A 26,249-nucleotide genomic window follows, 5' to 3' on the forward strand; every position below is an offset into this window, starting at 1 on the left:
TAGATGTGATCTTGCTCTTCCACCGAAAACCCTCTCAGGTCCATAACTACTGATTTGCCACATTGTGCCCAATGTGTGTCTCTCTGAGTTTGCATAATATGGTGCGTGAATGTTTGTGCAAAATGTGTGGTTGATGTTTGTGTGAGTGTATGTGTGTGTGTCTTTAGGCTTTGGGATTGTTTACTGCCGGTCTGTCCCTGCCCCTGCTCACGGTTGGCCCCTAATGCACTACAGCTGTTAGGGTCCCGACACAGGGGTCTCCCATCAACAGTTTCATTGTAATGGACTTTGTGTGTATGTGTGCGAGTGTACACGCAGTGTTTGTGAATGGGTGTGTCTTTTTTTTTTTTTAACATGGTTGTGTGTGTGTTTTTGTTTCTGCAGAATTGTGAATCTTTGGTATTCCTTCTGGGTATTTTCGTTTTCCCTCTCTCTCAGTGTTCGTATGCTTCATTGTGTGTGTGCAGCGTATTCTGTCCTTTTATGAACGTCTTTGTGATACCCTCTCCTTCCAACTCTGTAACAACACAGCTCAGATTATGAACCTTAAATCACTTAACAGCTCCTTGTGTTTCAGACCAGGTGAAACACTCCCTTTTCATTTTCTCATTATTCTCCCTTAGTGAGCACAAAACTCTCTGGTGGCCTTGTTCATTCACAGTGTTCAGCAACATGTTTTCCATAGATGATGGCTTACACCTGAGAGGCTGGATACGTGAGGAGTACTTCTGTGCCCGGCTTGTTTACTTTCCCCCCCCTTCGTCCTGTCTCCATGTGACTTAAGACACTCTTTTCTTTGCAGCATCGCTTACTGAGAAACCCTGACCTCAGGCTAATTGATAAAAGCTCATGTGAAGCATTTCCATACATGTACACTTTATGCATTAATTGTTGTACATTTGCATTATCCCCTGTATCACCGTTATCTACTATATAATCCAATGCTAAGTATATTCTGAAAGCCACTGTTAGCCGCTGTGTGAACAGTAACAACATTTGTTCAAAATATGACAAACACAAGGCTCATCCACTTTCTCTCAGCTGTCTGTAGCAAGGGGTGTGCCCAGGTCAGCGCTGCTCCGTTATGTTGACCGATTGCCGCCGAGTCAGCCGCATAATGGAGAAATTAAGTTTCTGTAATGCACAAATGAGGTTATCATTGGTTTTGCAGCTGTCTGCGGGGTCAAGGAGAGATGCCGTTTCCAATCGGGGCTCAATTTAGACAGGGAATGCGATTAGATTTATCCCTCCCAGTCTATTCTCTCCATTTGACCATGAATTAGATTACGCAAATAGAAAACTAATGCTACTGATTGTTGTTGGCATTGACATGTTTATATTGCTGTATTATAGAGAGCAGAGGGGGAAGCCGAAATGGATGTGTTGTCCCAAAGTGTGTATGTGTACGTATAAATGTGCATTCATTGTACCTAGTTATAAAAATTCTAGCAATGTAAAGGTGGGAGTTGAAATCTTTGTACTTTGCTGTGTCTGCTTGATGGCTGTGTGTGTGTATTTAAGTGTGTGAGAGAGAAGAGAGAGAAAAGATAGCGAGAGAGAAAGAGAGAGAGAGAGATGTTTTCCTACAATTAAAATAGGGATGGGGTCAGCCCAAGTTGATTTCCCATGATACTTCCAGCTTCAGTTTCAGTGCCTGTTGCTTTTGAGAAAAAAATGTCTCAGTTACATGGTTCCTGCGGCCCCTTGATATCCTTGACATTTTTTTAATTTCAGGGGAAAAAATAAAAGTCTTAAAGTCTTTGAAAATGGGCATGAATAAACATTTGAAGGTTCTTCACTTTCTATATTTTGAGAAAGAACTTTTCGGGATATATTTTTTTAATCATTGTCTCTGAGGTTCTGGAAAGCTGCTAGTTCTCACTCATCGGTGTAGTTCTCCTTAAATCTGTGTCTCAAACTGCGCCGTCTTGGTTCCTTGAATTTGAGGGAATTTGCCCTGGAAGTCATTGAAAAGCCCTTTCAATAGATGTTTAAGAAGGTGTGGGAACCTTGTGTTTACAAAAACCATACTGCATGCTCTGTGATTCAAAAAATGTACACTACATCTCTCATGAATAAAACTTACACCAAACAATTTAACAAATTAGGTCAGGTTTAAAACAGTGACTGTATAAAATAGCACTTAGAGCCAAGCTGACTTCACCCATAGGTTTCCAGAGAGTCAAAATGAAGCCTAGAGTTGGTGGTACTGGCCATTGCCATCTTTGTGAGATCCCTGTCTGTCTAATCCCTGGTTAAAAATGGGCAAAGATTTGGAATTAAGGCAAGCTCAGTTAATTGAACAAGGCCACCTAATTGAAAACTTCCAACTTAGCTAAGGCTAACAAGTTATCTGTGTTCACACATAAAGAGAAGCTTATTCAGTTGGATTATTATTATTGGATTTTTGAAGCATTTGTGTTTATTCAAGTTACTCACATGAGTTGAATCCCCGTTTTGGTCGCAGAAATGTAATAAAATAAACTCTGTGCGCTCCTTGACTCAAGATATGTATTCCTCCAGAAGCTCTGGGTTCTGCCCACAGCTGTCTCCTCCAGAGCCCGCCAGCTCCAGCAGCTGTCTGCTGGTTAACACTAACAGGGTCAGTCCCTCCGCTCCAGTCTTTTAACCCCATCACCCACAGCAAGCCATACTGTGTACACAGATTATCCATTAAAACTTCATCTGTAAACATTTTTTAATTATTTAAAACAAAGAGGATGACTGTGTGATTTGTTAGAGAGCTCCAGAATAGTTGCTTAATGAACTTTGTGGTGAGATTATTTTATCAATGTGTGAAAAGTTTAGAATGTTGTAGATATACGTTTGTGTGTCATTGTGTTCTCTATTTCCAAATACTGTACTGTGGATGCAGTGTGTGAGTGTGTGTGAGTGTGACTGTACAGTAGATTTGTGCTGTCTACAGTAGGTACAGTGACAGGGCTCTCGTTCTCCCCCCCTTCCTGTGTGTGTGTGTTTCAGTCAGTGTCTGAGTGAGTGTGTTTAAGTATCACAGAAGTGGCAGTCTGTCAGCTTTGCTTTCCTCTGCGCTCTCCAGAACAATAGCTGGATTGGCCGTATGTGTGACACGTAGACCACACACCCCTAATAGTGACTGACAGCACTAAGGGCTGAAAGCAGCATGCCCTGCTCTCACTTATACGCACACACGCACACGCACACACACACACACGCATGCACGCACGCACACACACACATAATACATACACCTGAGGACACAATGGGTGTGATTGGTGAAGGTTTCACTCAGTTTGTATATGTGTATTTTGTGAGCGCATGTGTGTGTGTGCGTGTGTTTGTGCCTGTGTTCATTCATGCATGTGAGCCTCAGCATATGTTCTGTTGAAAGTGTTCAGCTGTCTTCTTGTGACAAAACTGTTCCATGTCGCAGAATCAAATGTCTGCCTCACACTGAATCGGAACAAAGGAACAAACGAAAAACAAAAAAGAGAAATCTGTTAAAGCTTTCATTCCGTTTCATTTTTCACCCTGTGGCCTGTAACGTCCATCTTTGTCCACTGTTCTGCATTAACATCTAAATGCGTAGAAAAATCCTCATTTTATTTGAATTTATGGCTACATGTTTTATAGCAACTTCAGTGGTCCAAAAGTCTGACACCACTTGTCACGATGCTTCTACTTTGCATTTATTTTGAATGTGAAACAATTATTTTCAGTTTTAGTGAAAAGTTGAATATCTGAATGAAATGTCCGCAAATTTCATATTATCTTGTATTTGGACTGTCCTCCTTTTGCTTTAATGACAGTGTGCTCACAATCTGTCATGGACTCCAAAAGTTTGTGTGAAACCTGCTACCTGTCTTTCTCAGTCTTTAAGTGTCCCCATAAATGTTCAGTGGGGTTGAGGTCAGGTAATTGAAGTCCATGACATTCAGGACTCCTCGGTCTTCTTTGGTCATGTAGTTCTTTCAAAGCTTTGAGGTGTGTTTCGGCTCTTTATCCTGCTGCTGAGTGAATCCTTTTCCACAGAGATAGAAACCAGATGGTGTAGCATGTCCCTGAAGAATGGAGAGGTACTTCTCCTTGGTCAGGGTGGAGTTGATTCTGTATAAGTGTCAAACTCCAGAGGACTCACAACAGCCCTGTACTTGGATATTCACAACACTTTGTTTCACTGTGGGTTCGACACACTGGGTTATAATTCTCTTCTCTCCTTACATACACATGTTCTGTTACTGCTGTCACTCTCTTACTTGGCTTCATCAGTAAACAGGACTTCACTGTGAAATGATGTTATTTCGTAGCTCACCTCAGGTGGTTGGCCTTGTTTCCCATCCTGAGAAGTTGTTTAGAGTGCTACTTGACAAGACTTTTGCTGGTTGAAGTCTTGCATTCTGTGTATAGGAAATGAAGTCTCAGGGAAACTAAGCTTGACGTATTGTTCCTCTTGTGTTGTGGTCCCTTTGGGTCTGCCTGGTTGTGCTTGCATGTAAGTTTTTTCAGATCCATTGTTTGGCGCTCTGTGCACTATCCCCTCAGAAACATTTTGTCATTTACTCCCTGAAACCTCAAACTTTCTGATTGTTTATAAGTTAACCTGACAATATTGGTGATTTCCAATGTAGTCTCAGACTTATGGATCCCAATTTTTGAGAAAAAACTGGGGAGGAGGGTACAACTAGGCAGAGATAGGATTAGTGTAGGCTGCTGTCACTGCATCTTGTTTTGTTTTTTTTTCTTGAAACCTGAATTCATGTTAATAAGATTTACATTTCTTCAAAACAGCTTTTTTTCCCTGTGGTAATTACATGTAGAAATACATTATTGGTATGGCTTTAATTCATTCAAAATGTGATCCTAACCTTGCTGGACAGTGTAGCAGCACCTTATGTTAATCTTGTTTCAAGGTTTGTGTTACGTCTACTGCTCTGTGACTTTATTCTTGTAGCGAAGCCAATCAAATGAAAAGCATGATGTGTGTCAAGTGGAGAACAAAACAGCTTCACTTTCCTCACATGGTGGAACCAAGGGGACAGTAAAAGAGGCTGGAACAACACAAGTTAACCAATTAAGCACGGGTGAGTTCAAGGCATTCCAAATATGTAGTAAAAAGTATTACTTTTAGCTCCTCTTTACTTTGTCCAGACCGAGAACAGTAAAAGGTAGATTATCACGTTGGAAAGTTTTAGGTAGTTTCCAGGCTGAGTTGAAATTGTGTTACCGGACAGACAACACTGTACAGTGTCATGTCGGGCTGTGGAACATTGTGTCAGTGAATTGGAGTGTTTCAGTAATCCAATAACTGCTATAATCGCTTTTCTTGGTTGTAATGGAATTACAGCATTTGTCACAAGCTAAAGAACTCTTTAAAAGGATTATATTTTTTAAATGTCTATCAGTTTTGTAATGTAGGATTCTTGCATACAGCTCCCATACTACACACAGCAGTCTCTCTGATCGCATCCTACCTTACTGCTTACAAAATTGTTCACAGTATTTGCATCAAAATGCGCTTAAAGGGAGAGTTCACCCCCCCCCCCAAAAAAAAAAAAAAAAAAAAAAAAATTGAGTCATTATCAGCTCCGCCTCATATCAGTGGAAATGTTTTCGTAGTCCACGAAACATTTCTGGAGTGTCACAGCAAAACAGTTTTGCAGCAGCCTCCTAAAGAACTGAAGTAGAAGGGGGCTTGTTTTCAAACGTAAGAAACAAACACACATTAAATGGACAACTGTCATGACAGTGAGAAGTTCAGGACTGAATTTTCTGTTTTTGTTGAACTTATCCTTTAAACTACCAAAGTTAAAAGCATGCAAAACGATAAATGGACAATTTCAGATTGACGTATAACTATTGATCACTGAGCACTAAAGCTGCAACTTGTAGGGCTACTTCCTGTACTGCCAGGAGGCTTCGTTCAAAATGATACATAGTAATTTATTAAAGTGAATAAAATGTAGTAAAATAGAAGTACAAAGTAATGTAAAAAGGGACTTAGTGATGTGAGCACTAAGTTCAGTGCCTCAAAAATTGTATTTGAGTACAGAACTTGAGGAAATGTACTAGTCGCATTCAGCCACTAGTATAAGTACAATATCAGGTAATGTTAATGCTCTGAAAAACTTTCCTTTTGAAAAGGACAAATAAATGAACCTTAAAATGTGGTTATCCAATAAGAGAATTAGGAGCATCTAATGTCCAGCTGTAGCTCTGTTGAGCCATGACAAGACACAGCAGACCATGTTCATCCAAAATTACTTCAGAACTAAATTATTGGCTGACAAAAAAACTTTTCAACATTATTCTGCTATCACAGTTTGAAATAAAGTAGTCAAGAAGTTTGTGGCAAAATAACAGCCCTCAAGGCAAGTATAATGAATCATCATTCATGTTGATACCTGAGTTTAAGGAGGTTCATTGAGGAAAAATTCCTAAAATCTTCTGGTTTTACAATCTTTAAGTGGAGAATTTGCTGCTCCGCTCGCTTATATGATTATAAGTTAAATTAATACTTTTGAACTGACGGTCCATCATAATGATTTGTTTCACTACATTACCGTAAAAAGTAAAAAGTTATCTGAATCTATGAGAAAGCTTAAAAAATATATATATATTTTAATTTGAAGTTTTTCTTCACTAATTTAATGTGGTTTAAAAGAGTAAAACCAGAGAAAATAGAAAAGAGAGACGAAAATGTCCTCATGTGTAACTCACCTCATAATGATTAATTCCCTTAGTGTTGCATAATAAAGTGCACAAGGGCTTGCAGTGGTGTTATCACTCTGAAGTGTGTCTACATTATCTGTGACTGTCTGAGTGTGTGAAAACCAAGTGTGTGTGTGTGTGTGTGTGTGTGTGAGGGAGAGAGAGATGAACGTACTTGAGGAGGGGGCAGCACTGCTGTGCATTTGCACTCAGGGAGCTCTGGTCAAATGGCCCCTCCCCTTTGCCCCCCACCCCCTCCCTAACCCCACACGCACGCACACACACACACACACACACACACACACTCCGCCGCTGCTGGCCCTTTAAGAGCTGAGCCTAGATCTCACAGTTTACAGCGAGGGAGGGAGAAGAGGAGGGACAGAGGCAGCGAGAGAGTGAGGGAGGGTGTTAGGCTGAAAGTGTGTGAGTAGAGAGACAGAGAGGAACACAGTGAGAGAGAGAGAGAGAGAGAGAGAGAGAATCAGCAGTGTGTGTGAGAGGTTGAAGGATCACTTCTATCCCGTCTTGTTTTGGGGAGACTAACCTTGTTCATCTGAGCATTGTGGGACTGTTTTATGTTGTTGTTGACGAGAGAGACGGACCCTTACTCCAGCATGCTCACTGAGCCTGAGCTACCTCAGGAGTGTAACAGGTACGTGCCGCTTTCTCACACACACACACACACACACAGACACACACTCTCGCACATTCACGCACAGATGACAAAGACGGAGCGGGACAGAGACAGGGAGGGGAAGGTGCCGGGAGGATAGGAGTATAGAGTGGGGAAGGCATGTGTGTGAGGAGAAGACTCGGAATGTGTGTGTGTGTCTGTGCGTAAAGCATGTGAACTGTCTCAGCGAGTCCGCGGAGTTTGAGGCTGAAGTGTGTGTGTGTGGGTGTGTGTGTTTGTGTGTGTGACTGAGAGATGTGAAGCAGAGTTGATGATTGACTCCTGTCCTTTTGGAAGATATACCATGCAAAGCAGGGCGAAAGCAGGCATTACATGTGAGCGTGAGCGTGTGTGTGTTTGTGTGTGTGTTCATGCGTGTCTGTCCCGGCAGTAACAGACGGGACTTCTCCTCCTCTACACCTCCTGACCAAAGTTGTGTTTCAGTTCAATACCTCCACAGACAAACTGCTTAAAACAGCGTTGGGGTGTGTGAGTGTGTGAAAGAGAGAAAAAGAGACACTTTAGAGAAGTGTGAGTGTGTATGCGTGTGTTTTTGTGTGAGTGTGTGTCCTCTCATCATCTCATCTCCACTGTTCACCACAACTTTATTTACTTCTGCTTTACTCTGCCAGCTATTTATATGTATCTCTCTGAAACAGCCCAACATGTTGAAGTGCTGCAACAAGTCATATACACATAAAATAATTAATTATATTTTCAAACACTCCAGGATTCAAACCGTAAAAAAATTTTTTTCAATCATAAGTTGATGTGTTTACAACATGCCCTCCTGCTCATCCGCGCCATTTAATATTTTACTTATTTACGATTTATTTTTCACTTAATCCAAATTCAACACATGCAAACCCTCAGTAATCCTATTGTCACTCTGCGTGGTGTTGTTGTTTTTTGGGGGTTTTTTTCCTTGCGGTATGCTAATGTTAATCTCACTGTGCTCCTCTGATGTTGGTGCGGGCCTCCTTCATTTAGAGGTGCAAACCCTCTAACCTTGCCCCACTCCGACACTGTCAACACAAGTGGCTTTTGCCTGTGGAATAATAGCTGTTTGATGCTTAATGCCGGGAGAGACAGATTATGTTATAATACCCGGCATTTTTAATACTAACACACACACACACACACACACACATATGCAGACACACACACACACGCCTCTTCTCTTCCTCTGCCTGCCTTGACTTTTATTGCACTAAAGTAGCGCTCTGTTTTGCCCGATGAAACTAATCTTTTGTTCCGAGATAAACTGGGGTCGGCAGGGTGGAGGTGGTGGGGGATTTCAGGGGCCCCCTTTGAATTAAGAACACATTTAGATGTGGCAAAAAAAAAAAAAAAAATGTGTTTTTAATAAACCGCTCAATCCGGCAAAGTGGTTGAGGAGAGAGAAAAAAGATAACAACAGCTAGGAGGAATTAAAAATTTAAAGGATTACACAGAAAAGCAGAATGTATGGAGATAAATGCAGGGATTACAATGACTTAGGAGGAGAGCGCTTAAAACTCTTGCTTTCCAGTAATGCACTCCATCACTGTGGCTCTGGCCGTGTGTGCGTGTGTGTGTTCATATATGTGTGTGTATGAGTGTGAGCGAGAGAGGGGTATCTTCCTTTCCGTGTGTGTGTGTGTGTGTGTGTGTGTGTGTGTGTTTTCGTGTGCGTGTGTGTCGAGCGGTAGTCTCTCAGCGGAGCAGAGTGTGTGTGAGTTGCCAGTGTGTGTGCGCTTCAGCCTCGGTGGTCGCGATGCTCTCCGTTCCTGCGTTTCTGTAAGTGTCCGCTCTCGCCTCCTTCAACCATGCTTCTTCTTCTTCTTCTTCTTCTTCTTCTTCTTCATCCGCTCATCACACTTCCTCTTCCCCCTTTTCCTTCTCCTTCCTCTCTTCCTCTTAAATTGTATTCTTGTGAAAATTCACTCACTTTTGATTGAAAGCAGCCAATGAAGAAGAGTTTTGTCAGAGTTTCTAAAACAAGGGTTTGTCTTAAAAGAAATATTCCTTTTTTTATGGGTGAAAAATCATTACAGATTTTTTTTTAAATTGTTGTCGGCATGAGTTTGAGGGTGAAATAAAACTGTTTTTGTTCAGATTTTATTTAAGCCAAACAAAAGTCTTGTGATATGTGTTTTTGTCTCTGCGTGTTAAGCTGTTAAAAATGCACTTCATGCTTTAACAAAAGCTTGAGTCTTCTGCGATTTATATTATATCATATTCTAATTTTACACTGTAATCAAGCTTTTTATGATTCGAACATTTCTTTTTTTTTGGTTCTCCGAGCGCTCGGCCGTGTATCAAAATTTCCAGCCGAAGCTGAAAATAGTGGAAACAGACTGCCTTCGCTAACACGGCCTCATCTGTTCGCACAAACAGAACAGAAATATACACACAGGGAGACGCAGAGAAAGCCAAAGCAACCAAAAGACAGAGGGAGAAGACTGAGAAAAGAGACGTTTGAAGGAGCCTGTGTGGCACTGGATGCATGTGGAGATGAAGGAAATGATGTGGTCAAACTGACACATTCCTCACTGACGGACAGCAGAAGGAGTAGAAGAAGAAGGAGCAGGGTCACAGAAAAGTGAGAGTGCCACAGAGTGAGTTTAGAGGGGGAGTCGGGGGCGATGTTTGGGGGTTGAGGTGGTGAAGAAGGAGGAGGAGGGAGGAGAGGAAGGCAGCGGTGGATTTTCACACCCCTCCATTTGTCCCCTCCGTTTATTGGGGTGTTTGTGTGCATGTCAGTGTGTTTGAAGGTAGTGGTGGTGGTGGGTGGGGGGCAGCCAGCAGTGGATGTGTCAACACTTTGAACGGTTTAAACGGGACACAGTCAGATAGAATCTGACATCAGCCGCCGCGCACTCAGCAACAAGGACGGTGTCCGCAGCCTGAAGGATTTTACTTCAATTCACTGAAACAAACTGTTTTATTTTATTATGAGTAAATATGATTTATTGTCAGCTGGGGAAAGTAAATAAGTACATCTGGCCAAGTACTGCACCTTAGGATGATTCTGAGGTACTTGACTTGAGTATTTCTGTCAGAGAAAAATGAGTACTTGTTTCCGCAAGCAATTATTGGATGGCTGTAATTACTACTGAAGATTTACCTAGAAAAGAACTTATAAAATGCGGTGTGTCATTATAGATTCAACTACCGGTCAGTATATAAAATAGCTGAAATCAGCCTACAACAGTAAGATTCCGCCTACAAATGAATGATTGCACTACTAATATTAATCCAATATTATAATATATATAATAATAAAAACATTCTGAAAAAGGCTTTTCTTCATAATAAATACTTTTTTTAAAAAACTTAATTAAAATATTGTGCTGATGATACTTCGACAAACGTAATTATGCATGCAGGGCTTAACTTTGAGCATTTTTTTTTTTTTTTTGCATCATGTTTCTGCTGCTCGAACAAAACTGGAATCCAACTCGGCTGTTTATTTGTATTTACTTTAATAATTATTTACTTTTGTTTTGTAACTGTAGAGTTGAGGACGGGTTTTAAGGGAGAATTTCCTGCGGCAGATGATAAAAAACTTGTTTCCAATTTAAGTGAGCAGTGCTGCTTCCAGTGCAAGTGTCTCTGTACTTCATTTAAAAGGGCGAGATTAAAGTGGTGTGTGTGTTTGAGGAAAGAGAGAATGTCTGTGTGTGTGTGTGAAAGAGAGAGAGAGAGAGAGAGAGAGAGAGAGAGAGAGAGAGAGAGAGAGAGAGAGAGCAAGTGGAGTAATTGAGTAGAGTGTCCGTGCTTTGCAAACTAATGCGCTATTCTGCCCCTCTCTTCCCCTGTGGCCCTGTCCCGGCCTCCCTCTCTCTCCTCTCTCCCTCCCACCACCACCTCGGACTGGAGGCCATTGTCTGGGCCATATTGTCTGTCCCCAGAGAGCCTTGATAACCGTGTCTCCATCCACGGAGCGAGAGGGGAGCAAAAAGAAAGAAAAGGAAAGAAAGAACGACAGACAGAAAAATACCAGAGGAGAATGCTAAAGCCCACCTCCTCCTCCCCCCCTCGTCCCCACTTCCTCCCCTCTCTCAGCGCACTCCCACCCACAGCAGCTCTCTCCCACCACGACCTCCCACCCCAGTGCGATCAGCTGACCCTCTGTGATAGCCAATAGAAGAAAGGGAGTGGAACATTAGACTGCATTTGTTCTTGTTCTGGTTGTCTATTGATCAGGGGGGAAGATGATGAAGGGGTCCGGAATGAAGGAGCGAGAGCGATGGAGTGTTAGAAACAGAGAGAAAGTGTGTGATTGCGTTTGTGTGTGTGTGTGTGTGTGCCCGTGTGTAAAACACAGATGGAGACAGACAGAGGTGTCCCTCTAGGCTAACTAGAGTCTGGTCATATGACATGAGGTCACAGGGTAGAAGTCAAAGGTCAGCTGGAGGTATTGCACTGTCAACAGAGCAGGAAAACTCCAGCGGTGTGCATGAACGTGTGTGTGGCTCAGTGTGTGTGTGTATTTCACATCATCTTACTCTCTCCACCTTCTTCTTCTTCTTCTGCTTCTTCTCCAGCCATCCATCAATTCAAGCAGCTTGTCTTACACTAATCCTACTATGTTTAATGCTCGCTCTCTCTCTCTCTCTCTCTCTCTCTCTCTCTCTCTCACACACACACACACACACACACACACACACACACACACACAGTCACACACTCACTCACTCTCTCTCACACACACTAGTGTTTACCATCCCTCCAATCGACAATAGGAGACAGTGTTAGAGGCTTGGAGCTCCCTCCCAGAGTGCTACAATGAAACTTCTGTCTTTCCAGGTAGTGAGGGAGGGAGAAAGAGGGAGAGAGAGAGGGAGAGAGAGCGAGAGAGAGAGGAGATAGAGAGGGAGGAAGAGGGAGAGGCAGGAGGGGAGGGTGGGGTCAGAGGGAAAAGGAGGAGACCGTTTGGGCCGAGGTGGGAGAGTTTCAAAGTGCGGGACGACGGAAAGAGGCCAGCTGGGAGTGTGTGTGCGAGCATTTGTGTGCTGTCATTTATGTGAGAGAATGAGCTTGCATTTGTGTGTGTGTGCGTCTGTGTGTGTGTGTGTTTGTGTGTCTGGTTTACAGGGGCAAGCCAAGTCGCTGACAGTGAGACAAATGTTGTGACTCCTTTATGGATTGCTTAACAAATGCAGCACAAATAGTGGCCTGGCACAACAATGGAAAAACACTGTCCCTCGCTCAATAAACATTATGCCGTGTCTCCCCTCCTCGCAAAACACCGGGGGAGCGGGGCCGCCGCCGTCCACCGGATGCACTTTTCCTCTCTCTGTCTGTCTCTTTTCAGTCCTCCCCTCCTTCTCCTCCTCCCCCGACTCTCTCCTTCTGCTTGTCGTCCTCTTTTTTTCTATAGCAACAGTCAAGATTTTCCCACGAGCCGTTTTCGCTTGGTGATGCCGGTGATACCTAAAGTAAACAGATGTACGGACAGAGAGGAGCAGTAAACTTTCTTCCTTTCACTCCCTCCTCCTCTAAACTTCATCATTTCTCCGTCCTGTCTTCTGTGCCAAAATGTCAGTGACGATCACGTTGTCTGATGACTCAGTGTAAAGACATGAATAAGGTTGAAAGAAGGGGGGAAAAAGCTGAAAAAATGACAAGAAGGGCATGTGGAGCGTTGCCTTGCTGATGACTAAAGCTTTGGGTGGATGAATGGACGAGAGAGGCAGACAGACAGACCGAAATAGAGAGAGAGAGAGAGGTAGTCCCAGAGGCCACATGACTTGGTCCACGTCTTCTGCGCCCACCCCTTTTTGCTCTCTCTCGACACACACACACACACACACACACACACACACACACACACACACACACACAGACAACACATGACTGTCTCTACAGCGTGCATGTATGTGATTAACAGCGGTAACATTAGGGTTGTGTGTGTTATTGCCTTTTGTGGTTAAGCTGGACAGGAAGCACGGTTTGGGCTGTCAGCCGCCGATTTAGGGCACCTCACAGAGGATGCTTTGTGTGTGTGCGTGTGAGGCTGAGTGTGTGTCTGCTACCTTTGTGTGTGAGTGTGTGTGAGTGTGTGTGTGTGTAAGGGTGTGTCTGTGTGTATATATGAGTGTGTGAGCGTACACAGGCAAGAGCTGTGTTCAGATTTTTCTCCCTGTTACACACTGTTTACCTCGGCAGAGAAGTCATCAGGGGAAAATCCAGCAGGCATTTTACAGCATTTTACATCAGTATTAACAAGCAGGACATTTGTACCGAGCAATATTACAGTGTATGTACACGACAAGTTTTAAAATAGCCGTTTTGCTTATGGAGTCTAGACATTTGTTTAGGCTTTTTTTTTTTCTTTTTCTTTTTTTTACACAGGTTTTCTGTATCTAGATGTTGGAGAGGAATTTAAAAACGCTTCTACTTGGAAGCAGGGCTACAGCGACGATTATTTTCATTTATTATTTTCATGCCTAATCAATAAATTGTTTAGTTGGTGAAGCGTCTTCGGGTTGCTTCTGTAGTCCGGCCTAAAGCCCCAAAGACTCATTGTAAATGACAACGAGAGGCTGTGTATCGTTACTTTTAAGAAGTTAGAAACATTTTTTCCTTGAAAGAATTATTTTGCAAATGATTTCTTCCTGTTAGCTAATTGATTAATTGACTTTTGTTTGCAGCTATACTTAGAAGTTTCTTAACACTTGCTTAACACTTAAATTTAAGAGCTTCAAGACCTAACGGAGCAACACCAAGAGGAAAGGAATATCAATGACTTCCTTCTTCAGGTCATCCCTCTGCTAATCTTTATCCCTCCATCTCAGTCTTTCCTCTCTGTTGCTGCCCCACTCTTCCCACTGTTCAAAAGGACAGCCTATAAATAGATATTAGGCAATATCCTTAAGAGTCTGCACAGTGAAGAAGGGAGGGAAGGAGCGAGAGGAGGGAGGGATGGAGCGACATTCTTACAAACAGCTGATTGTGTAAAGAGGGAACAGTAAGTAAGACAACACCGGGTGGGGGGAGAGAGAGGCAGGAAGACAGAGAAAGGGAAAGAGCAGGAGGACAGACGATGTTAAAATAAGTTCAAGAGTGTGTGACAGAGAGATAGAGACAGCACGAGAGGGAGAAATCGTTTTGAAAGCTGAGACGACACAGCCAGAGAGAAAAAGAGAAGCGGGGGGTGGGGGTGGGGGGGGGCATGGCAATAAAGCGAGTGATAGCGCGACACAGGGGGAAACATTTGTTTAAATTCCCGCCTGAGGTGTCATACGGATGTAAATGTTGCGGTCGGCTCCTCGGAGGCAAAACGCCCTGGGCGCCTTATCTAAAAGGCACATTCCACTCAACTATTTTGATATGCCCTTCCATTCCCTCAGAGAACAATTTCAAAAGATAGCTCGCATTTACACGCAAATAGACCGTACCTGAGTGACAGGCAGGCAGTTCTTAGCAGTCACAAGGTGGCGGGAAGAAAAACCTTCCACAAATGTCACTTTGACTCTTGACAGCACTTTAGAATTAGTCGCCGTGCTTATTTTGTTACTGTAGAAGACAGATCCTACTGACTGTTCTGCATGTGTTTGTGTAGTGATTGAAATAATGGGTTGTAATTTAAAGAGAGGCTGAGCACATAGAGGCATGCACACACACACACATGCATATGCCGAAGCGCACACACTTTACTGTGGAATTCTCCAGAGGAGGCTCCCACGCTCCCTGAAAGCTTGTTCTGAGTAGAGGAGTTAACAAGAGCAGTTAGCACCATGATAATGTTAGCAGCCAGACACACACACAGAGAGCTGGGTGTGTGTGTGTGTGTGTGTGTGTGTGTGCGCTCGCGCACGTGCGCACGCATGTGTGTGCGTGATAGCCTGTGACATTTCTGCAATGGCTGCTTTGCCTTTCCCTCACTGTTCAGTGAAGTTGAAACAAATCTTTGTCCCCATTTTGCTTAATTCATTTGATTTATGTGATGTGTGTGTTTGTGTGTGTGTGTAGTTTTTAAGTGTTTTGCTTGCGTGTTCATAAGCCTGCCGCCCGTATTTAAACACACTTGCGTGTGTGCAAAAAGAGCCGCTGCTGATGTGCCAACATGAAATGGACGCTTGATCACAGTAAACGAAGGCCAGGAGACGGTTAACCACCGCTGATGGCGATTATTCGGCCCGTTAATGGACGTACGTCGCTGTCCGATTAGTGACTTAGCAGCAGTGGACATATGTGATATGAGAGGGACTTAACTGAGGAGCCGCTAATCATCAAAAAGCCAAGGGGAAGTGGCGCTCTAATCTCAGCTTAGCGCTCTCACCGTGTGCATGCGTGTGTGTGTGTGTGTGTGTGTGTGTTTGTGTGTGGATCCTGCACTGGAAATTAGAGTTTAAGGGACAGGAAAGACAAGCAGCAGATTGGAGTGTACTATTAATTTGATTTGTAAATCAAAAAAATACACTTGCAATATTGTTGCACTAGTGTTATATCAATACTTTGCTGCTTTGTGGAACAGCGAAGCAGCATGTGTGTGTATGCATGTGTTAATGACTGGATTTGGCGTGATGCGTTCGATTTTTTATTTTTTTTTGGTATTGTTGGACTGGGCAAAATTATGCTAATATTCTCTAATTACGACCTGGACCACACTGCCAATTTGTCGACTTAATAAAACCTCATCCTTTATTTTTTAATCCTCCTCATCGCTCGGTGCCTTCAAGCGGCTTCCTCCAGGTCTCGTCCAGGTCTCTGCCAGCGTGACAGCCCTGCCAAACTTTAAATGAAGTAGCCGGCGCAACCTGCACACCCACCGTGCACAATTGTATAGTAATTCGACTTCAAAGGCGAACGGGAGGGAGAGAAGGGATTTTATAGCCGGAGAGGAGCTGCGAACGGCCTCCCCATTCATAGACACCCACCTCTGAGGAAGTGGTAGCGGGGTCGGGGAGGGGGTTGGAGGGGTGTGAAGAGGAGTGGAGGGAGAAGGAGGAAGAAGAAGAGGAGCAAAACATGACATGAAATGTTTAACACTGACTTTTTCTTTAGAAATATGGATCGCTTTCTTTGGACCGCAGATTTTTTTAGATATCCGTGTTGTTTTCTGTGTTAATGGTTAACTGTCCATGCGTCGTGACTACTGTGGCTAAACGACAGATAATGAACTCGTAAAAGCAAAACTAAACATCGCCACACACTGACACTCTTTGGAAGATGTGTCTGCTGCCGAGCCAAAGTGCAACATTAGCAAGGGGAGAGGATTCAGAGCTGACTCCACGTCTCTGTACAGGGTTATGGCTAGGCAGAGGTGTGCACAGGACACAAGGGGAGGTGTGTGTGCATATGTGTGTCTGAAACAAAAGGCCTCAGTGTGAGAGAGGGAAAGGAGGTAAAGTAAACAGGCACTGATGAAGACAGACCTGCAGTGTGTGGGCCTCTGTTCCATGTATGTGCACATCTATGTGTGTGTGTATGTGTTGTGCCGCGTGGCTCAAAGCCCCGTAGTTTGTACAGCTGGCCCTGCCGCTCGCATTGGATGGTGTGAGTGTGGACTGACACACACACACACACACACACACACACACACACACACCTCTCAGTCATTCCATCTCAAGTATCATAAATGTTATCAATTAGTTTTGATATTAGTAGGATTTAATGATGGCAGTGTTCAGCTTTATCTCTCAAGCCTTTGTCATCGAAACAAAGTCTTTTGCTGAGTAGGCCCACGGAGATAGAGTGTTCAGGAGAGACAGATAAAGAAATCAGCCGCAGATACACATTCTTGTTGACTGTGTGTGTTTGAGTGTGTGTTTGTATGTGTGTGTGCGTGCATTTGTCTTCATGAAAACACTAATTCTAACTTGTTCAGCGTCATTGTAACAGACGAAGGGAATCTCACCTCAATGAAAGTGTACCAAAATAAATTAAGTCATTTAAACAGTGAGAATGTACTAACAGCTTGGCTTAATGGCCACTTTTCCATCACGGTGATACAGTGATTTTCTGGTTTGACTTCAGTTAAAGTTTTACATTGGACCTCTCTATAAGTGGATAAAATTGTCCAATTTCAAACCCCTGCGGAGCCCATTGAAACTCAAAAAGGCATGCAAACAGTTGCGTTTCACCGCTCTACGCTCCAGAAAACTTGACATTTTGGAGATAAAAAAGGTTCCGAGCGATATGCAAATGATAACACCAATTTGTAAATTGGTTTCAATGATTAGATTATCTGTGAGGTCTAGTAATCTTGCAGGAAAACATCTTCCAAAAAACAATTAAAGGTAATCAAATTACATCACTGTGGCGTAGAGGTAGTTTTCTCATGGTAATACTGGAGGAGAGTTTATTTGATTTTGACCGTAACCTTCCCCCGCGATGTGATAACGCCGCATGTTGTGTTTCTTAGCATGGCGCATCGCTCATCTCCTCCAGTGAGCCGCACTCAATATTGTTTGCCTTTCCACTGTCATAAGGTAAATAAGCAATGAATTAGTGGCAGTGGCTGCTCCTAGGAACAATGCCAGATGTACAGTCCAGAGGAAATCCAATAGAGTCAAGAGTGTAATCAGTTTACCGGAGGCAAGCAGCGAGAGGGGGGAAGAATTCAAGAGAGAGAGAGGACGGACACGCCTGTTGCTTCTTTCCTTGCCTCTCGCGGCTTACCATCGCGCACACACCCCTCCCCTAAAGTTTTCACAGCCCCTCCATCCCTCTATCCACACCTCCATCCCTCCATCCATGTCACGCATTGCCTCTGTGCGACTGAGCGTTAGCAGCCTATTACCCGGGGTCATAGTCGCAGTGGCTTCAAGGCTGACAAGTGCATCTGAAAGCACTCAGGCGATGCTGAGAACCACATTAAATTCTATTATTGCCGCATAGTCACTGCATCCCTATTCAGCTGAAGTACAGGGAGGCAAATTTACCTTGTGAGAGACAGAGTTCACCTAATAGATGTGGCTTTATATCCTTTTCTGCTTTTCAAGGGAACAAAGCCACAGTAACACATGCAAACAGCGGGGCCCTCGTGTTGCTAGCTATTTTCCTCTAGATCCTCTATTGTCCGGAGGTTTTCATAACCACATATTATTGCCACTGTGCATACCGCTCTCATTCTGTGTCTCTCTATTTTTTTTCCCCCATTCTTTTCCAATCTCTCTCTGAAAGCCTATTGTCAAGACATGGTCATTTCCTCCACAATGCCAGTGCAAGCGGGTTCCATTTGCAGTAATGGCCCCGTCTTTTGGAAAATGTGAACGTTGAGTGGCCCCCAATGGTAAACATACTGTAAGTCCTGAGAGTGTGTTTGAAGGTCTGCCAAGGAGCTGGGTGCTCACAAACCGACTGAAGGGATATTGTGTGGAGCTGCGCTGTGAGAGCTCTGTAGACTGAATGTGCGTTTTTAAAAAAAAAACCAAAACAACTAATCCAGAGAAAAGGAAAGAAGGAGAATGGGTGGAGGTTGATGAGCTGAAGGGGACTGAGTGAATACCTGCTGAAAGGACTTAAAGATGTCGTCAAGCCCTTTTACAGTTAACATGCAGCAAAGTGGGTAAAATTTAAAGTTGGATCAGACCATCGAGTTAGTTTACAGGAACTAGCTCTATCCTCATGAACCTCCACACTTTCTGTCACCACCGTCATGCAACTCCAGCCGTCAACCTATTATATCATCCTTTGAATATTGCTCACTGTTTTCCCTTCTCTCTCCGTCTTTCTATCTCCCTTCTCCCTTTTTTTTTCCAGGATGTCTTCCAAGCGACCAGCCTCTCCATATGGGGGGACAGATGGAGAGGTAACCATGGCAACCAGCAGACAGCGAGTGGAGGATGAGGATAGCGAGGGACTGGGCGGTGTCATCCACCTCCCCCTGGCCTCCTACTGTGGCAAGGTGTCCCCTCGCTCGCCCCCCAACCGCAACTTGGACAGCCCCCCCAACATGGTAAGGACAGCTACCAGTTTTTGCAACCTATTCAGTGTTTTGTTTCTGAGGGTGGAATAACCCACCTATGGGTGACGTTGGCCTTGAGCGCTGACTAAGGCTCTCTAAAACGGGTGCAACGTTTTAAAGTACGTAACTGCTTCAGGTTTACCTCACGATCTCAACCCAGCAGAGTAGTCATATTACTTTTTCCTCTGTTGAAAACGTTTTTCTTTTATATAACATTTTTACTATATTATATATATATATATATATATATATATATATATATATATATATATATATATATAAAAATCAAATAATGACAATAGGACTGATCAAATTCAATAATGTGTTTCATGTTGCTCTACCTATCTACACTATCTTCTGTACCATATTAGACAAATATTTGCCCAGTGGTAAAAAAGAAAAAAATAACAATAAAACATGGGGGCTTTTGGACAAAAACATCATTTTTTAAATGAATCACAGGAAACGACTGAACAGTACAACCTGCATTCAAATTGATGGCAGTTTCCCAACTTGTGAAAATGATGATAAATGGCTGCAATATAGTTGAGAGTTTAAGTTACTTTGCCCATTTGGGAAGGGCTGCCGAGTCTGCCCTCTGTGTTTTTTCCAGGGATCTTGGGCTGAAAGTGACCCTGAGGGCACAGACCATAGATCAGATTATGTTCATGGTAATCTTGACCTGAAGAACTACAAAGGGATAGTCAGCAGCTGAGGCGAAGTGTATGTCTGTGTTACCCTTTGTTAAATTACCTGGCTAAGTACTTAGCAATTTTTACGGGTGTTTTCTGCTACAAATTAACTTAATTGATTTTTTATCTCTTATCTTCTGTAATTGGTATATAGTGTAGTTTGAGGATTAAACATAACCCGTTTAAAATAGTTTTTATGGAATTTCCAGTAATTTCGAGGAAGGAAGACAGTGATGCTTCTGCATTTCTGCTCATACCTGATCTGATAACTGTTATATTGTGCAATCCTCTAATGTGAACAGTCACCTTTTAAACCTGAACACAAAAAGCTGCTCAAATCTGAACAATGAGGAAACAAAATATATGGATGTTTGTTTGATGATTCCTGTCAGACATGAAAAGAATGAGATTTCTAAAGAGGCAGAAATTGACTTTCTCTGCGAGTGGAAAGCAGTCAGTTGCTGGAAGCTGGAGCTTTGTTTTTTGTTTCCTTTTTTTTTCTTTCTCAAAACTGGGAAAAAAAAATTAGGGTTCAAGGCTACTGTTTGGGTTCACACGTGTTTTTGCTTTTATGTGCGCACCACCAGCCGTTGCCTTGAGCCCATTTGATGCACAGTTGCGTGACTGCAAAATGTGAGCCATTGCAGTGAGTCATTTTCTTCAGGATGAAGTGTGACATTGTGCGGTGGTGCTGTATGTATGGCTCTAAGTGCATTTGTGTGATCGTGTGTTTGTACAGTTGAATTGCATCTCCTCTGTGATTCATGTTAAATATTAGTGTAGGCCTCGCAGTATACATCTTATTGTAAACTTCTGTTAGTTGACGCTCGTGTGTGTGTGTGAGTACACAGCTATGTGTGCATTTTTAAGATGACTCTGTTTTCCTGCACGTGACTCCACATTCTATACATGTGGTGTGATTTGCAATGCATGTTCAGTAAATAAGTATGATTATGTGACTCAGAAGGGTATGGCATGTTGCTTTTATGCATGATTTAGCATTGTAAATTCGTGTTTGCACAACAAAATATTAAGCGTCCACCACAAGCAACATATCATTAACATTTGAGGGCATCTCTTAAAAGATTTAGTCTTCTGTAGAACATAAATGAGTGTGTATTTTCACTTCGACACAGTGTGTGTGCCAGGACACAATGCGCTGTCTTAGCTTCTCTTGGGCCCTCACCTTGATACACACCTCGTCACAGCAGCGCTGAGATAACAGCCGTCGACCTTTCCCCCATACCAACGATAAATGCCCGCATGCTGTAAAACAATGAAACTGTGCTTAGGAGCCGTAATGGAAAGCTAATTCTGTAATTAGCCCGCTGATTAGCCTGCAGGCCCCTCCCGCCGTGGAGTCATGTGTGGCAGGTGCCGACTGTAAACCAAAGTCCTGGGACCACGCAGGCGTGGAAACACTCACATACACACACATTCACTCTGGGTTATCTGTTGCTGTTGAGGACAGTGATTAGATTATTCCTGGTTCATTTAGATAGATCTATCTTTATCTACGCTTAACTATATATAAAAGCAAACACAAACATTATTATATTAACAGTAATATTTTGTTCAGAACAGTCTCATCACTTTCCTCATTAGGTCATTATGAACAGACCCCTATAATTAAATATCCTCACGTCCATTAGCCGATACACAAGGGAGACCGAGTTGGCTGTGTGTGTGTGTCTGTGTGTGTGTGTGTGTGTGTGTGTGTGTGTGTGTGTGTGTGTTTTAAGTACTTGTGTTGGTGGGGGGGAGTCATACTCAGCATAATAGCTGATGTGGCTTATTAAGTGGCAAACTAGGATGTGTGTGTCTAGCGGGTGGAATGGGGCTTATCCGACTGCCTGCTTGGCATGTTGTAAGATGTGTGTTAAGGTTTTTTTTTTCTTTTTTTTCTCAGGGGGTGGAGGGGGTGGGTGGGGGTTACAGCGCCAATCCCTTCACCGCTGACTGTAAGTGAAGAGTGGATGAAGAGAAATAGCGAGAGAGATGGAGAGAGAAGGAGATTTACGACGTGGCGGGGGTGTCGGTGGGACTCAGAGGGAGTGGGGTGGGGGTCTGTGTCTCTCGGGGCAATTGTCGTGAAGTGATAGGGGGAAGTAAATGGCTCATTGGCGACCGGTTGACTTGGAAGTGAAGCAGCGGGGCAGAGTGAGAGGAGGAGGGGGGGGAGATTACAGCTTTATCTTGTCATAGTAAATTAACACGGCGGCGGAGAAGCGCTCGGCTACACACTGACCTCTTCATCCCGCCTGCCTCGCCTGCCTGCTCGGCTTTGGCCCGGCCGCTTTACCTGCCCGCTGCAGCTGTACAGCTACACACACAGAAGATAAAAAACCAACACTCACACATGTTTTAAAAAGCTGAAAGGTGCCAGATTATCCACTTTTTTTCAAATTTTGTTTTTGCACAAACCCCCGGCTTCAGACACGAATAGTGCGATTCATAATGGTTTGCAAATGAATGTAGTTTAGCTAAAAGGGTGTTTTATTGAATGTGAAGTTCTCACCATGCTGGTGGACCCTGATTGGCTGAGTGCAGCTCAGTTCAAACGCCTGATGGGAAGGATTTTAACGGCAGTTCAGTGAGGTCAGCCAATCGACACTGAATCCAGTCATGATGCTACGGAAGTTACTAAAAGGATGGATTTTTAACTTTATTCCCTAGCAAACAACCAAAATGAAATGATCATAACAGGGTCTGTATAGTGCAAGTGCAGATTTAATACCTTGCCTCTTGCTTCTTGCCTTCTTATAGGTCTTTAATGTTTGCAAATCCTTGCTGAAAAAACATGTTTTCACATCAGGCAGAGGCAAGCATCTTTTCTCATAAACGTGTTAATGGACAGACACTAATTATTTCATTAACAGGCGAAATGCACGCTAACACGATAGAAAACTACAAAGATATTTCATCAGGCATTATTTCTTATTTATATTCCTCCACGAGCCCTCTCTTCCCCTCTTTTTTTGTGTTATTTCTATGTGTGATTATGTGTGTGTGTGTGCGTGTGTTCGTAAGAATTTGACAGATTTAACACAGTCATTGAGCTGTCTTGAGACACAGTGGTCACACTTAATTTCTCATGCCAGTGATGCACTAATGAATCAACACACGCTTGCCTGTCAACAGCGAGGGGTCGTGGTAAAATACACTGGCATACATTTTAGCCAAACTGCTATTTAAAATGGAGGAAATACAGCTGCGTGTTTCAACATAAGGAAAGGACGTTTGTAGATCATAGACCAGTAGTTTATAATAGAATTCAACAACAGTTTATTTAGTTTTTCAGAGACACTGAAATTAATAAACATTTTTTAAAAAAAATCACTTTATGATATATGTTTTTGTGTTTTGTTTTTTTTTTTACATTTCGAGGTTTCCACAGAAAAAGCTTAACCATATTGTTGTAACAGGAGGATAAAAGTAGTGTGTGTGTGTGTGTGTGTGTGTGTGTTTGCCTTGCTTGTCCCAGCCTGAGGGACCTCGCAGTCAAAACTGACAGTGTCTGTGTTTAGCCATGGCATGTAAAGGGATTTGCTGCGTGTGTGTGTACGTGCATGTGTGTGTTTGGGTGTTTGGCAGTGTGTCGGAGGTGTGTTAAGTGTATGTCGCGGAGATTGGCAGCTCTGGCATGGAGCTAAGTCTTACCCCCCTGCAGGAGCGATCAGTGACATTCTCATGGTGTGTATTTGTGCGTATTTTGGATGAGCAGCTGTTTCCAGTTCTTCCCACTGCCACATTGTCCATGCCTTGATCCACAGCGACGCGCCAAGCATCCAATATTGTTTTTCACACATACACCTTGCGCAGCCTGAGACATGTCAGGCTACGGTAGAGAGAGAGAGGGTCGCTCCTGTCGGGCAACAGAGAGGGAGGAAATGGAAGAAGACGAAGAAGAAATCAAAATAAGAACACGAACAGCGGCATCTGTGTTGGCTGTAGGAAAAAAAAAAGCAAAAAAAAAAGCATTTGGATCTCCCCCCCTCCCCTTTCTGGCAAGAGTTACGTGTTTTTAAACCAACCTCCCCTCACAGATGAGCTTAAGAAGACAAAAGTTGTTTAATTCGGTTCCATTGCAGAGGCAGTAAAAGGATAAAGAGAGTGAGGCGCAATTTTCACTTTGTTCCAGTCATTTTGGAAGAGAATTGACATCTGCAAACTAAAGGCAGAACCGCCCACACTGCCAGCCTGCCACATCCAGTGCATATAAATACATATATGCAGGCACTCACACATTAACACACACACACACACACACCTACAGGCTATGTGCACTCATAGTGTCACACATATGCGCACAGAAATGGCAAAAAAAAAAAAAAACCCGCTCACACACACATGCGCCAAGAGGAGGGCACGAACATGTACAGTATCCAGAATTTGTACTTTCTGTTTGTACTTCAGAATAAATGCATGTTGATGAGAAAAGTTTTGGGAACACGTCGCCGCACACGCGTCGGCCAAGCAACACCGGTTTACACTAAGGAATCTGAATTTAGTCTTGTCTTTTTGATCCCTCTGTCTTGGACTTTAGCAAATCGCCGGGGTAAAAAATGTCAGCGGGGTACATGGATTATATGCCGGGAGGTTGATTTGGGGGGGGGGGATCATAAGCCATTCAAGTTGCCTCCGGGATAAGGCTGTCTGTCTGACTTCACACATAAATAATGTCACAGGCACTAATTTACCAGGTCTTTGAAGAAGCCACGGCTCCCCGCTAATTCCCTTTGATTGGGAAATGACCTTCATTGTTGGACGCAGCGAGATGACATCTCCCTGGCAGATTTTTGACAGGGCGAAGCGATCCGACAACCCCTCGCGCCCCCCCCGTCTACATCCACCCTCTCTCCCTCTCCCTCCATCTCTTCTCCTGTATTCTTGTTCTGTTGGTTTTGTTTTGCGCAACGTCTTTTTCGGAAAAAAAAAAAGAAAGAGTGCGGCTGTTTTAAGTAGGCGCTGGATTAGATAAATGGGATGTGACAGGTGTGACCGCTGCCTTCAAGACGCCTGCCTTCCCCGCTCTCTCTCTCTCTCTGTCTCGCTGTCGCTCTCTCTCTCTCATTTCTTCTAATAACATCGCCTCTCTTTCTTTCTTTTGCCTTTCACTATTCCATCTTTTCCTCTGACTTCTACCCACTTGCGCTCCCTCTCCCTCTTGTCTCATTACGTTTGCGTGCCGTGCCGGTGCTGATGCAACTCGTAATCACAAAGCCGCTCACTTGAAGTCTAAATTTCCCTAATCTGGAGAAGGGGAGAGGGTGAAGGAAGAAAATGAAACAACAAAGACAGACAGGAGCAGGTTGAGCCATCACTTGGTCAGGTGGTAAGAGGAGAGTCTCTCGGTGTGGACACATCACAACACACTTTCCCAGCGCAGCTCAGCTCAGCTCAGCTCTCAGCCAGTGTCTTACAAAACTCAATGGCAACTGATTGAAGGCTCATCACTCCGTCATACAGTAGATAGACACAGCTGTTACGGCCATATTATCACTGTCCTTCCCTTACAATGCACGCACAAGAACGCAGAGGAAAGGATCAGTGAATAATTGAGCGTGCTGACTTATTCAGAGTGCGGAAACACAGAGCCAAGGAGAGAGGGAGAGAGAGAGTTAGTGAAGTGGAGAAGCAGCAAGTGATAATGGTCTGGTGTACCTCTCATACAGCGTTTGGCCACTGACAATGAAAGCATCGTCAATATTGAAAGCCTCTGCCCAGATTTATTCTTTCAATAGAACACAGTGGAATCATTTGAGACTTTTGAGTTTAGCTTTTCTGCTTAAATCAATGTTGGTTTTTTTTAGAAAGACAAAAAAAAAGCTGATAGAAAAGAACAAAAGCAGAGGTCATGTGGGATATAGATGACTTCATCATGGACTGTGATCTCAGTATTAAGTTCCACTTCCACCAGCAGCCTGCAAGTTAATGATTAGAAAACTGTCTCCACCTTGATCCCACTATAATATCATTAAGACTGCTGTAATGTCTCTGTCTCCGTCTCTGTGTGTCTCCCACATACGCCCACGCAGAGACAGAGGAACTGTATATTTGTGCCACTGTCCCAGGTGGCATGCTCCATACTGTAGTAAGATTAGGCAAAGATTAACCCCGTGGACCATTGACCCTCCTGTCTGCAAAGAGCTTGAGCTGACAGGCTGACAGGCTGACTCCCTTGTTTCTGTAATTAAAGAGCTGAACACATGCCTTTACACACCTGCGCATGCATATGGAAGGACTCAGTACGTGCCTGCGTGTTTGTAGATGCATGAATAGAGTGTGTAAACTC

At 43.4% G+C, this 26,249-nt stretch overlaps 1 protein-coding gene across 12 annotated transcripts in view; it reads left to right on the plus strand.

The window, feature by feature from the left end:
* The window catches only part of sox5 (SRY-box transcription factor 5), a 238,916-nt gene that overhangs the window by 141,494 nt on the left and 71,173 nt on the right, over positions 1-26,249 (plus strand). For 7 of the 12 annotated variants that reach the window (XM_037121935.1, XM_037121936.1, XM_037121945.1 and 4 more), the window contains exons 1-2: positions 7,130-7,339; positions 19,058-19,253. In XM_037121935.1, coding sequence (XP_036977830.1) covers positions 7,263-7,339; positions 19,058-19,253 — 273 coding nt within the window. In that variant the 5' untranslated portion in view covers positions 7,130-7,262. Of the gene's footprint in view, positions 1-7,129; positions 7,340-9,069; positions 9,140-19,057; positions 19,254-26,249 lie in introns of those variants that run through there. The other 5 variants (XM_037121941.1, XM_037121940.1, XM_037121943.1 and 2 more) reach the window with 2 other exon arrangements.

The sequence above is a fragment of the Acanthopagrus latus genome, chromosome 14, assembly GCF_904848185.1.
Source record: "Acanthopagrus latus isolate v.2019 chromosome 14, fAcaLat1.1, whole genome shotgun sequence".
Classification (NCBI taxonomy): Eukaryota; Metazoa; Chordata; class Actinopteri; order Spariformes; family Sparidae; genus Acanthopagrus; species Acanthopagrus latus.